The following is a 13,729-nucleotide window of genomic DNA, read 5'->3' as shown; positions in this document are numbered from 1 at the left end:
AATGGCGCATGTGCTTTATGTCGTTAGGAACTGTTATGATTGACACATGCATTGGCCAATGAAGTGTTGCGCACTCTACGTAGAACCGCCCAGTTCAAGTTCCCATTGGTCAGTTGCCATGGTAATTAGTGCGGAAAAACAGCTGTTAGCTATTTAGAGAGGAAGAAGGAGGGAGTCTCGGTTGGCGGCTCGCTCAAAAAAAAAAGAAAAGGCAGATAAACCCGTTGACAGGATGGACTCGGTTCGTAGTGGAAACATATGTAGGTAAGCAGATGAAATCCAGTAATGGACAAAAAAATATGAAGGGCTAATTTGCACTTTAGAAGTGGCTGTATTTTCACACTGTCGCTACTACGGTAAGCTAGCCATACTTGGACAACTTTTACCTCACGTTCAGTTCAAAACGGAGTAACATTAAAAGCTGTTTGAATTGTTAAACTGTGCATGTTTCTTTCTACCTTGTCCTTACGTTGAGACAATTTATATATATATATATCAAACCGTTAAAACATTTTATCTTTGCTGGCCGTTATTGTTTCCATAACACCGATATTCTGTCTGTGCAAGAGTCGAATGTTTAGGTTTAAAATGAGATCAAATACTTAATTGGGTTAATTAATCCAATTATTGTGTGGGTACGTTGGTTTAAAACTGTGCGCTAATTAAAACATAATCCTAAACGACTTCTTTCTGGAACGAAAACGAATATCAAAACGCTACATGGCTGCTGATGGGGAAACCGGTTTTAGTGTTAAAGTATTTGCAGAACTACGTTTTCCCTTAACAGTTTGATGGGGTCATGACTAGGTACATCAGGAGGACGGCTCATGTTAAATGTTTTGGATATGGAGGCCAGACTGAGAGTTTGGGCAAGATTTTTTTCTTCTGATTATATCTGAAGGTTTTAGCCTCCGGGCAGAAGGCTCAGAGGAAGCCCAAAAAGGAGATTTATTGATGTTTTGAAAGAGACCATTAAGTTGGTTGGTGTGAGGATGCAGAGGATGGGACTAAATATAGACTCGTGATTTACTGTGGCGACCCCTTTAGGGTAAAACTGAAAGATTCTCATTCACTGAAAAGTGATTACTTCAAAGTTACATGATGGCCACAAATGCTTGTTTAGTCTAATTTAGTTCATAAAATGTTCTCCAGTATTTTTATTTTTTATTTTTTCAGTAGATTCCATTGGAAGCAAAGATCATTGATATATTTTTGGCTAACCAGAAGAACAACAATATGTTCCTGGCTTTAAAATCATTGTGATTGGCTCAGATTTCCTCTTTTCATTCAAATGAACATGTTGCTCTGTCAAGGGGGCTGCACAGTGGCGCAGTTGGTAGAGCTGTTGCCTTTCCGGCCTGGGTCTTTCTGCATGGAGTTTGCATGTTCTCCATATGCATGGTGGGTTTTCTCCGGGTATTCCGGTTTCCTCCCACAGTCCAAAAACATGACTGTCAGGTTAATTGGCCTCTCCAAATTGACCCTAGGTGTGAGTGTGAGTGTGTGATTGTTTGTCCTGTGTGACTCTGTGTTGCGCTGCGACAGACTGGTGACCTGTCCAGGGTGTAACCTGCCTCTTGCCCGGAAAGTTAGCTGGAGATGGGCACCAGCAACCCTCCCGACCCCACTAAGGGACAAGGGTGTAAAGAAAATGGATGGATGTTGCTCTGTCAATGATCCTGTCATCCGGGCAGGAAACGGAATGACATCTACACTAATTACTGTAAATTGAGATGCATAACACACCTTTCAGTTTCTACAGCCCGTTTGTGACCAGATGTTCTACAAATTGAGTTTTTGTACTTAATCTGGGTAATGTCACAGAGGTGACCACAGGCATAGTGTGATAAATTAACTGCATATATGGTAAAAATATAAAATGCATAGTAAGAAATTCATCTATAAAACTGAGGCAATTTCAGGGAAAACATCTGCACATCATGAATCAATGAATGGGACACAAGAGACATTGGATCCTAACCTCTTCTGTGTCTTACTGCAGTAGTTTTTGTTGCTGGTAGGTAAAAATGGAAAAAGCCGTTTCTGTTTACTTTGAGATTAGGAAATGATGTCGGTTCTGATAAACCCTCATATTTGGACATTGCTGTGGCAACTTTATTTTTTTATTTATGTAGCCAACGCATGCATTTATAACTTGTGGTCATAAATGCGTGAGTTTATAAATTGATCACACATTTGCATTACATCTTAGTTCCTCCAACTGTAAATTGCTGCTATTATAATAATAATTATTTTGTTATTTTGCACAGGCGCTTCATAAATGGTTCTTGCAGATTTGGCCGACGATGCAAGTACAGACATGAGTTCACCCCTATACCTGCATCACAAATTTGTCGGTACTTTCAGAAAGGTGGCTGCTGGTATGGTGAACGGTGCAGGTAACCCCCAGCCAACATACTCGCACACATGTTGGAATTTGTATGTTTTTATTTTGTCTGAACTTTTAAAGGACTATGAAGCTCATTTATTTCCCGCCACTAGGTTCTTTCATGTCCTTCTGCCTCAAGTTGGACCAGTGTTTCCAGGTAGAAGGGGTTCAGTGCCTGTAGCCTCCCCCTCCAGTATGCCCCACTACTCTGAAAGAAGAGGGTCAGAACCAACTCTTTGGCGCGTTAATGTCCCATCCAGGCAGAGATGCAGTGGATCACAGTCGGCAATGTATCCCTTCAATCTTCAGCAAGAATCTGGGCATCTGCCAGAATATGTTTTGGAGGAGCTGTCACAAGGTACAGGAGGTTTATACAATAAACTGAGTCATAAGTTAACATTTTAATACTGTTCCCCAATTTCTTTTGGCAGAAAATTATTTGGAGTCAGCCCCCAGTTATTCAGGTATTGCTCAAGCAAGTGCATGGGAGGGAAGATATGAGGTTGGTATTGGATTTGATGACTTAATTGTAGATAGGATCCTTCTATATACCACAAATCTAAAAAACAAAGGCTCAATTGGTGGTGACTATTTTCTGTTTGTGCATTTAGAGAACCTCTAAATCTGAGACATATGAAGATGGAGCTGCAGCAGCTTACAATGAAAAAAGTGAAGAAACTTTGGCTTTCCTGCAGAGCAAAAATGTGGTCTGTGGGATCTGTATGGACAAAGTCTATGAAAAGGAGAATCAGAGAGACCGGGTCTTTGGGATTTTGCCGAACTGCAATCATCCCTTCTGTTTAGACTGCATTGCGACCTGGAGGAAAACAAAAGACATCGGGCTTGACGTCGTAAGGTAGGCCTTTGCTATGACGGCAAGTTAAAGTTGCATTCACAAGTGTTTTGACCTCTGTGTATTTGCAGGGCTTGTCCTCAGTGTCGAGTCAGGTCTGCTTTTTATGTGCCAAATAAATACTGGGTGGAAGGTCAAGAGAAGGAAAATGTAATTAGTGCTTTCAAGAAAAAATTTGGGTAAGATGCTGTTTTGATTGCACTCAAAGTAATTCACCAGTTTACACATATGCAATGCAACTTTTTGACCAGCTTTAAGTGTCTGCAATGTATTTAAGTTTATAGTTGCTTCAGTTGCTGCCTATAAACCCTTATAATGAGCCTGTTGCACCTTATTTTCTTTTTACCTTCTTGATGGTATTTCTTCAGATGGATTTAAACAAGGATACTAGGTACCATAGTTATATTTTAAATGTTTGAAAATGGGACATTTATTAGACATACAAATAGTATGCCTAATACTTTAATGGTCTTTGAGTGGCCATTAAATACAGATGCATTTGGAAGCACAAAGTACCTGTGTATTATACCTGGGCTTCGTTTGTAGTGAGTTGAAAGTGCAGATGGTAAAACTTATAAACTCGGCTTTATTTATTTGTTTTAGTCAATGAAAACGGTAACTGATCAGTCTGATAGATTAACATGTGTTGACGCTATTGACCGTTATATTTCTTTCCAGTAAGAAGAGATGCTGCTTCTATGACAGATATGGATGCTGTCCCTTCAAAAAGGAGTGTCTCTATCGGCATGTGGCAGATTCTAACAGTCCAGTGTTTTCAGTAAGGGCACAATCCTTTAATATGCTTTAGGTGCCTTCTATGGTGGTTTATTTATGTTCCTCCTTTGCCTCTTCACAGTACCTCTCGGAGGAAGAGGATGACAGTTTTACTGATCTGCTTGGTTTTTTCATAAGCATGAGCCTTCTTGGTGGTGAAGAAGCGGATGAAGAACTTCTCTTTTGCCTAACTGAAGATTACGGGTTTTAAGCATTTTGTTTTTCTTGGTAGTCTAAAATACAGTCAATCCACCTTTGACCACTGCCTCTGTCGTAGTCTGTACTAAGCCAGCTTTGGAGTAGCCTTCCATCAGAATTGGGTATGAGGGCTGTGAATCTGTGACTGTTGACTTGATCACAGAAACCAAGTTATTTAGGATTTTGAAACAAATGGGGAGGGGAGAGAGGTAAATGTCAGCAATAATTGTATTGGTGTTTGCACATGTAGAGTCTGATGTGGGTCTAAGGAAAGTTGAAAGTATCTTGTTGACATTGGTTTGTTGGTTTAGGATTTTTTTTTTCTTTTTTTTTGTTTCCCCTCAAAGCTTTGATTCATGTGATTGTTCAGCCCCCCCCCCCCCTTCCTCAGCCTCTTCCTTAACCTCTCCCCATATTTGATTGCTCAATTTAAATTTGTTCCACTCACTGAAGGCAATCTTGATATTTTAAAACATTGTGTGGTTGGGTTTTAATTGTCAAAGTAAAAATTGTGCCAATATACATCTTCAATTGTGGTGCCAACCTCAAGACTCAGTTGTCGTTTCCTAGTTTTTGGCAAGATACAACATGTTTGGCTTTTATTACTTTTAAAAAGAATGTACACTGAAAATAAAAAATTATCACCTGTCTCACTGAAAATGCCTTGTGCCTTGTTTATCAGTACCAATGTTTAAAGGTAAATGGTTTACTTTGAAATGCCATCCAAGTACTCAGAAGTGAAGGAATGTTTAAACCTGCTAATGATGGGGGAAATTGTAATAAGAGAATTCTACTCCAGGACGGTAGATGGCGCTGTAAAATAGTAAAATATGTAAACAAGTGGTTTGAGTTCTCATGGCGGGGAGACGGCATTTCTGTGGACGGGGACCATCTATTCAATCTACTGCCTGTGTGGACACCAGTACGCTGCTGGGCCGGTTTGACGGACAGTCCAGGCTGCTGCTCACTACATTGATGTCCGGAGTTTCCGGGGCTAAAGCCGCGCTGACTGTCTTCCAGAGACAGCAGCGAGCTAACTCGGAGTCTACCCTAACTAACTTCATACTGACCCTTTGCAGAGACGAAATTGTCTCAACTGAAGCTCTGACACTTTCGGTGTAAGTACACGGCACTGCTCCCTACAAACTCGGAAAGATTAAATATTTCTTGCATGCGTCTAGCAGAATGTCTGCTTTGTATTTCATGTCAGTCCTGTCGGTGTTGCTGCACAACATGACATTTGTGTAGGTTTTTGAGGAAGCTGAAGCCAGACTGTCTCGTCTAAGTTGTCTCTAAAAAAAAGTCGATCTATAAATTGCTAGTAGAAATATTCCAAAAGACTAGAGCTCTAATCGCAGTGAAAGATTTTTCTGCTTTATTTTGATCTATGCCAGGGATATAGCTTTAAAATGACAAACTACTCCCCCCGAGTCCAGCTAAGTTAAACTCGTATACGTGACCTTTTGGGGAGAGAACAAACAAAACAAATTCCGTCTGCAATGGCAAATTTACAGGAAAATGACACCAGGCCTAAAAATAGATTTTCATTCTACTATTGGTGTCATCTTGTTTGGGAAAATCTAAAAAGAAAATCCTATGGGTGAAAAAACAAAATACCCGAATTAAAAATCTTTAAAAAGTTTTGAAAGTGAGAAGCAAGCTGAGGAAGTGAGGATGTATTCTGACAGATGAAAATGTTAAGGATTGTGAATACTTTTGCAGTACAATGGAACAGAACAATGCGTTAAATTCAAGAATCAACGAAAACTAACCTACAGGTTGCAGTTTTGAAACTAGATTTAGAGCTGCAAGCCTTGCACAACTTATATCCTTTTTTTCATTCTGTTTTGTTTTAATAAAGTAGTATAAATATACAGAGAACCAATGACCTAACTCGGAAAGAAAAGGTTGCATGTGGGTTAATCACAATTAACATACTTGTGCAAGAAATGTTTTTCTTAGATTTTGCAACCGTAATTAAAACATCTCTTAAAATCTACTGCTCTAGTAATTCACGTATATTTTCCACTTCCGCTTTTAAAATCTTTTCTAGCAAACCGCTCGTCTGCCTGTTTCCACCAGTGTTTAAACAAAACCTGCTGATCTTCCTCTACTTGGTGAACTCTGCTATTCCTGGGCCCACCGTCCTGCTGCTGCTCGGATGCCTTGCTCAGGACTCCAACCCAACACCCTGGGTGAGAGCTCTGGGCAGACAGCTGGAGAGGAAACTGGAGATGAACTTCAAGGATCCTCTGTACTCTGAACAATGCAGGCAGAAACTGAAGCAGCTATCGGAGAATTTGGGAGGTTCTAGTGAGGCTGGAGGTTGGGCCGAATGCTTCAGCAGGCAAACAGAGGAATCTGAATCCTATTGCAGACGTGATTTGCTCGAGCATGGGACGCAGCGGAAAAGACGGGCCAGTTTTGATGCGGACGTGGATGCAGATGGAGAGGAGGAAGCGGTACAGGAGAGTAAAAGGTTGAAGACAGACAACAATCACGTTGATGAGCCAGTAGATGCAGAAGACGAAGAAGTGAGGATGGACACGCAAGGAGGATCTGCAAGTGCTGCTGAAACACCTGCAGTCCGACCGCATGATGGTCTACCTGAACACATCAGGGTAAACTCTGAGGAGAGGGAGGCGTTAAGTTTTTTATTCAGTTTTTTCATTCCGTAAACTAGATGCATTTTTAAAATGATGTTCACGATCTAGTTAAAGAAACCAGACCAAATCAAATTCACTTGCTTGTTTTTCTGCTCACTCAGGGCTCTGTTCTTCACATGAAAGAATTACTGGAAAGTCAGGTTGAGGTAAGAACGTTTTCTCCCTCATGGAGTCGATGTGAACTTTGGTGCAGCTGTAAGTATTTTGTGTCTTTTCTGTTTCAGTGGGACCAGAGCGCCACAGATGTGTTTAAAGTGTTAAACGAATGCAACGCAACCCAAGTATGTCCAGAAAGATTTCCATTTTTTAAAATATATTTTTGCAGATTTTATCCATCTCAGTTCTGTTCACAAATGGAGTCAATATAACATTGCCAAAGCACCAAGTGTGTGCGAGGTGTAATATAACTAAATGATCATTTTTGACATTCTTTTTTTTTTTTTTTTCTTGCTACATTCCTAACTGTATAAACACTTTTTTTTTAAGGCTGAAGGGCTTTCAGATGATTATTTGTTCTTCTTAGGTGGAGGTGTTGTGTGAGACACTGAACTTTCCCATCTTACCTGAACACACCCTGCCTAAGCTGTGCAACAGCATTTTGTCCCTCTCTCCTGATCTGAGCTACAGTACTGCGGCATCCCTCATTAGGAGCATCCTGCTGCAGAAGGTAAATCCCTGGATGTGCCGGGTAGATGTGTATGTGATGTTTCTGCAGCACTCAGAACTTAAATGTATTTTTTTACATATATATATTTTTTTTACTGTCTTTCAGGTCTCGTCCCTGTCAGAGCCGGCCTCCAGGTGTTTGGTAACGGCGGTAACTTCACTGTGCAGCCGCTATCCCCGACCGATGTGCTGTGCAGTAATTGAACCAGTTCTCGAGGACAGGAATATAGGTGAGATACTGGTGGTGCTGCTTATTTCAGTGAGCTGACATGGATATGCAGCGAGAGCTAGCACAAAAATCTGCTCCAGTGTTTTGGCTGCAGATGCGTTGACCATTGGCCTTTTTACCTTTTTACTAAACAAAATGTTGCACAGTCTAATTTATGCGTAAAAAGTACTTGTAATGACAGAAAGCCATATTTGTTTTATGTTTACAAAAAAGAAGAAATAAGGGGAAGAAATGAGAAATTGCAACGTAAAACAAACAAAAAAAAAGAAAAGAAACACAGCAGTGATGTTCAAAATATTTGTGACCTGATCTGCAGCTGGTGGCATTTGGAGATAGTTGAGTGTAGACTGTGTTTCAGGTGGTATCCTGGTTTGCGTACACATTAACTGAGCTGATATCAGCTTTCTGGTCAAGGTCCTTTTTACTTGGTGTTTGGCCTCAAAATAAGCGGATCCTGCTTGAACTTTGTGTTGCTTTCAGGGCCGCCTCAGACGGAGCTGCTGAACAGACTTATAGAGAGCTGCCTGGATTCACACTACAGACTGCTGATTCTTCAGTGAGACAAATTACACAAAAACTAATTTTAAATTGTAAATAAGCATCCAGTGTGTAGAATGCATATCTATTCATATGTTTTTTGTTTTTTTTAGAATGACATTCAGGATTCCTTGGAGGGAAGCAGTCCTCTCCATTATCCACAGCTTGCTTGACTCCAAGGTACTTGGTGGACATATAATAGAAACCATATATTCACATACACTGTCTAAAAATACACACTGAGACTCAGTTTTATTAGATGGAATGGTCAAAAATTTCAGCAAACTATTGCGAGAAACTTGTAGAAAGAGACCCAACACGTTTGATTTCCTAAATATTCTACCAAATACTTAGGAAATGTATGTACGCCTTTAAATATGAAGAAAGTAACGACAGTTGTCCCTAGAGAAATGAGACTTTCAGTATTTATTCCACAATAAAAATATTTTTGTATTCCTAATTAAGTAATTAAGCTAAAATAAGACAAGATATTGTCTGATTTAAAATTAGACAGTGGGGGGGGGGAGAGTTTGTATTTTTACACGGTGAATATAAATATCTGCTTTCAGTTGATAATAATTTTTAATGTGTTGTTGTTGTTTTAATGTGTTTGTTCTGCAGCTGCTCTTGAATGAAGAAGTTTTCACACATCTCACAGAACAGCTCATCAGCCAGGGACCTCACTTCACCAAATCTGTGAAATTTGCCAAAATGATGTTAACAGTTCTCACCAAACACAGCAGCCACGTAAGTCTATAAGCCTCCTGTCCTGTATTACACTGATAAAGTGGTATTTGTAATCCACTGTATTAGTAAATGAATGAATCTATATTTTCTAGGTGACTGCTGCACAGAAACACTCTCTGACGAGCTGCCTGAACTCAAATGAGACATTTCTGAAGAAATCACTTCAAGCTTCTTTGAAACGAATCCCAGACGCGTGACTCAAGATTTGACTTTATTAATGTCAATAACCACCAAAATAAATCCACTACAAAAGGATAACATACATTGTCAGATTATGTTCTTAACTCATCCATCACTAGACATTAATTGCCTGGAGGTTTTCTTGCTGTATTTACTAATATATGCAAAAGCGATATAAGAAGGTGCACATGAGCAGGTACAAACAGAAAACAGTATTTAATTTGAATTACTTTTACTTATAAAAATAATCGAGCAGGGTTTTTCCAAAGAGCTACAGAGGGGAATAATGTTTCCCTCTCAAGTTTAAAAAAATTGTTGTGGATATTTATTTTACCTATTTTTGGATTTTTAAAGTATGACCCCTGCAAACATCCCAATACATCAACTAATTTTTTACTGATAGATAAAACAAGTAATACCTGGATACTTACAGTTAGTATTAAAGTTCAGCTTTGCCAGAATTTGAATTCAGATGAAATTCTTGTTGGTTGATTAAACAATGATTGTGGTTTAGTTAGTTTTTATGTGTCCTTCTAGGGGCTAGAAGACCACATAAATAGCTACAGTGGGTCAGACTTGCCCCACGGGCCTTGAGTTTGACACGCGGTCTAGCTCATGTTGTTAAGGGTTGTACAAGCAATGTTTAGGTTTAGAAGGCAATCACCTCCTTCAAAGCACCAGAATGTTTTAGACAGATTTAAAAAAAAAAAACTACCATTAATATCTTTATCTGATATTTCTAAGTCATAAAACATTTAAGTTGGTTAAAAAAGGTATTTCCCCCCCCACTGAACTGTATAGAAAAGGAACCACATAAATAATTTGATTATTTGACACCATTTTCAGTGTTCAAATGTCAATACTTATATTTTTTACAGGTGGCTCGATCAAATTAATTAGAAAAAATAAAATTACATGATGTTAAACTTTATTATTCACTAATATTTAAATATTTACTGTTGCGTTTTTAAATAAATAGGATGTGTGAAGCCAGAGTTATATTGTACCGGCTGAATAAAGTTTAGTTAAAAAAGCGCTCTCTGAATGACGTAGCGCGCCTTTATTTTGCGTAACTTCCTCCAACACTTCCTTTTTCAGCGTAGCGCGACGTCGGGGACAAGCCGCTAAAATGAGGTTAGCATGATTTAACCAATTAATACGTTAAACGGTGATCATACGTCTGTAATAATGCAGCCGAATTAGTTGTGTGGGCTTTACAAACTTATTAAAGTGTGAAAGTTTTGTTTTTGTTCGGTATTTTTTCTTCTAATGATCTAAATCTTGGACATGCGACCGGTTCGCCAGCCGGTGAACCCGAAGGAAACGTCACTCAGCTTTTTTTAACAAACATCCAAATCCATCTGCATGGTTTAGTGCATTTTTTCACTAACTTTTGGGGTTTTATAGTTTCATCGCTCATTTCAGATTATATTCATCTCATTTTTTCCGCACTTTGAAGCCATTTTAAGAGTTTTAGCCTCATAGCTTTACAGCGACCCACGAGTAGCTCTTGCCGAATGTATTGGTACAGATAGTAGCATTTAATATACCGCGTTATTTTCACTTTAACACCTGGGTTTTCATCCTAACAATTAGTTTGCTGCTCTCTCCACCACAAATAATGTATATATTTTACAAATAATAAACCATACAGCTGTTCTATGGTAAATGTTAGCTGCGTTTTTCACTAGTTAGAAAACGTTTAATTACTAAATTGACCATGGTCCATTATTCCTAAAAGTTGGGTTTGTTATAGTATAAAACATTTTCACAATTTAAATAGCAACACATGATAGGACATGAAACAGAAGGGCATTGGTGAGTTGGTTTGCCCCTGTTACTTGCACGCATATTCTTTAAATCGTAAAATGTACTTGTATGCCAGAAAGAAATTGAAAGATTTTATTATTGCGCACATGGTTGATTATCAAACATCATGTTAAAGTGTAATTCTACTAATTATATTCACTTTTGAAAAGAATGCAATCTGAACGTCTTTGTTTCAGGGGATATTATTTGTTAATGGTGAAAACATAATGTTCAGGGAAAAAAAGGTGTTTTACCTTTTGAAATAATTGCAGACTTACCTGCTCATCCTAAATATGAGAAAATATGGCAAACTGTAATTTTCTAGAGTCGGAATGTCTGGCTGAGAAGTTTCTGTATCTTGGATGAAACAGGAGTCATAGACTTTATGGTATTTATTTTTTTTTGTACAGTAAGGTTAACAGGGATACGTTGTATGAAGCTGTGAAGGAGGTCCTGCAGGGCTCCGTGACCAAGCCAAGGAAGTAAGTACATACCTAAGTTAAAGTTTGTACTTTTGTGAAATATATTTTCAGACGAGACTAATTTTTTAAAACGTTGTATTTGTTAGGTTCGTGGAGAGCGTGGAGCTGCAGATCAGCCTTAAAAACTACGATCCTCAGAAGGACAAGCGTTTCTCCGGCACTGTCAGGTTCGCCACTTCACTGTTTCACCCAACCTTTTCCCTGTTTGCTTCCAACCCTGTCTGAGGTCAGATTTAGCCGTTTTTCTAATAGAGGGAAACAAAAGGGTAAATTCTCGAAAGCCCAGACAGGACAGGAACAAGCATGGATAAGTAGCTGGGTAGTCTGACTGAGCCCACTCAGTTTTGGCTGGTGTCGGCGACGCAGACGGACCCCGACCCTGGGTCTTAAAACATGAGGGGAGGCTTTGAGTGGCTGCACGCCCTCGCGCCGACCATGTTACTGTTACCATGAGGGTCAGCAGGACACCAACCACTGCAGTGGTATGGGTAAGACTTTCTCTTCATTACAGAAAAAAAAAATGAAATCAGGGAGGTAAATCTTGGAAATGACATTTTTTCCTTGCAGTTTGTCAGTCCACAATCTGTCCCCGAAGCTCGATCCGTACCGCTAACTTGTTTATTAAAAGAAATATGTCCGGATCATTACAAAAGAAAAAAGAAGTAGATATTGCTGTAATGGCAATCTTTCTACCCAAACAATTATTTATTCCTTTAATAAATAATTGTCAGAATTTAGCTCAAAGATTACAATTCACAGAATTTTTTTGACAGAAAATTATGATCAAAGTATTGTTTTACAATTGCAATGAAACACAAGAAACAAAAATAAAATCACCTCCCAGAATTATTTCTGGGACAGATCATGGATTGCCGCAGTTCACACATCAGTTTTTATTTTATTGTTTTATATAACTGCTTTTTCCTACATGTCCTCCTAACTAATAAATTAGTTTTGTTTAAAATGCTGCTGTTTTATAGTGTTTAAAATTTGAGGTAAAATGCACCTGGTGGGGATGATGTGCGTTTCATAGATGTCCTCCCAACATCAAATCCATATTTTGCAATATTGATAATTGCATTAATCTGTAGTCAATTGCGGATATGCAATGTGGTTTGTAAGTAAATCATTAATATCTAGATGACGAAACCAGCTTTTGAAATAGGAGTGGTGATCACTGTGCACGAATGGTTTAAAAGATAATCGCACTTTTCACAACACTTTGGCTTCCTGTAGAGCAAAAAAATAAAAAGTGATGTTTGATGCATCTATTTGACTATAATTTTAGAGATAAATGTTAGATGCTTTCTTTCAGAAGATTGGAAGATGACCAGTCAGTGTTTCTGCTGTTGAGTGTCCTTGTATTTTGGTTTATCCTGTGGTTCACTGTGGTTGACATGCAGGCTGAAGACCCTCCCCAGGCCCAAGTTCTCTGTGTGCGTCCTGGGAGACCAGCAGCACTGCGATGAAGCCAAGGCTGCAGAACTTCCCCACATGGACATTGAAGCTCTCAAAAAGCTCAACAAGAACAAAAAGCTGGTCAAGAAACTCGGTAGGTTCAGTCCGCTGAATGACAAACTTGATCAGTTTGAGGTCAGATTCAGACTTCATAGTTAAGTTTTCTTTTTTTCTTCCTCCCTTCCTGCAGCCAAAAAGTACGACGCCTTCCTGGCCTCCGAGTCTCTGATCAAGCAGATTCCTCGTATCTTGGGTCCTGGACTGAACAAGGCTGGCAAGTTCCCTTCCCTTCTCACCCACAACGAGAACCTGAACACAAAGGTGGACGAGGTCAAATCCACCATCAAGTTCCAGATGAAGAAGGTACCGTCAGCTCTTCTAGCAGCTTTGGTGAAGCATTTAAAGTCGTGTTGGATGCTGTTACTCTGTAGTAACGCTGGCTGTGTTGTAGGTGCTCTGTCTGGCTGTGGCTGTTGGACACGTGAAGATGACCGAAGACGAACTCGTCTACAACATCCACTTGGCCGTCAACTTCTTGGTGTCTTTGCTGAAGAAGAACTGGCAGAACGTGCGTGCCCTGTACATTAAGAGCACCATGGGCAAACCACAGCGCCTCTATTAAATGCTTGTTTTTCTATGAATAAAAGCAGAGAAACTCCAATATGTTGCTCAGTGTGATTTATTCATTTATTTTAGGGGTTAAGTTGCTTTTCAGCTTAACACTTTGTTTTATAACTATCT

General features: G+C 39.3%; 3 protein-coding genes across 3 annotated transcripts; all 3 read left to right on the top strand.

The window, feature by feature from the left end:
* The first annotated feature begins 112 nt into the window (after nucleotides 1–112).
* Nucleotides 113–4,275, top strand: mkrn4 (makorin, ring finger protein, 4). Its single transcript, XM_008413545.3, has 8 exons — nucleotides 113–264; nucleotides 2,271–2,399; nucleotides 2,503–2,747; nucleotides 2,821–2,891; nucleotides 3,001–3,245; nucleotides 3,314–3,421; nucleotides 3,921–4,020; nucleotides 4,099–4,275. The coding sequence occupies exons 1-8, from the start codon at nucleotides 233–235 to the stop codon at nucleotides 4,225–4,227; spliced, it is 1,059 nt and encodes a 352-aa protein (XP_008411767.1). The 5' UTR covers nucleotides 113–232; the 3' UTR covers nucleotides 4,228–4,275.
* A 150-nt stretch (nucleotides 4,276–4,425) lies between these two features.
* Nucleotides 4,426–9,317, top strand: fance (FA complementation group E). The gene is made up of 10 exons (XM_008413544.3): nucleotides 4,426–5,332; nucleotides 6,268–6,835; nucleotides 6,982–7,026; nucleotides 7,105–7,161; nucleotides 7,404–7,547; nucleotides 7,653–7,776; nucleotides 8,256–8,331; nucleotides 8,426–8,492; nucleotides 8,934–9,059; nucleotides 9,152–9,317. Exons 1-10 carry the CDS (start codon nucleotides 5,070–5,072, stop codon nucleotides 9,254–9,256), a joined length of 1,575 nt encoding a protein of 524 aa, XP_008411766.1. The 5' UTR covers nucleotides 4,426–5,069; the 3' UTR covers nucleotides 9,257–9,317.
* A 906-nt stretch (nucleotides 9,318–10,223) lies between these two features.
* rpl10a (ribosomal protein L10a) lies at nucleotides 10,224–13,649 on the top strand. The gene is made up of 6 exons (XM_008413542.3): nucleotides 10,224–10,373; nucleotides 11,459–11,530; nucleotides 11,617–11,697; nucleotides 12,934–13,082; nucleotides 13,179–13,351; nucleotides 13,440–13,649. The coding sequence occupies exons 1-6, from the start codon at nucleotides 10,369–10,371 to the stop codon at nucleotides 13,608–13,610; spliced, it is 651 nt and encodes a 216-aa protein (XP_008411764.1). The 5' UTR covers nucleotides 10,224–10,368; the 3' UTR covers nucleotides 13,611–13,649.
* Nucleotides 13,650–13,729: the final 80 nt, after the last annotated feature.

The sequence above is a fragment of the Poecilia reticulata genome, chromosome 7 (genome assembly GCF_904066995.2).
Source record: "Poecilia reticulata chromosome 7, P_reticulata-male-v2, whole genome shotgun sequence".
NCBI lineage: Eukaryota > Metazoa > Chordata > Actinopteri > Cyprinodontiformes > Poeciliidae > Poecilia > Poecilia reticulata.
Note: the sequence above shows the minus strand (reverse complement) of the source record. Positions and strands in the feature narration are given on the sequence as shown.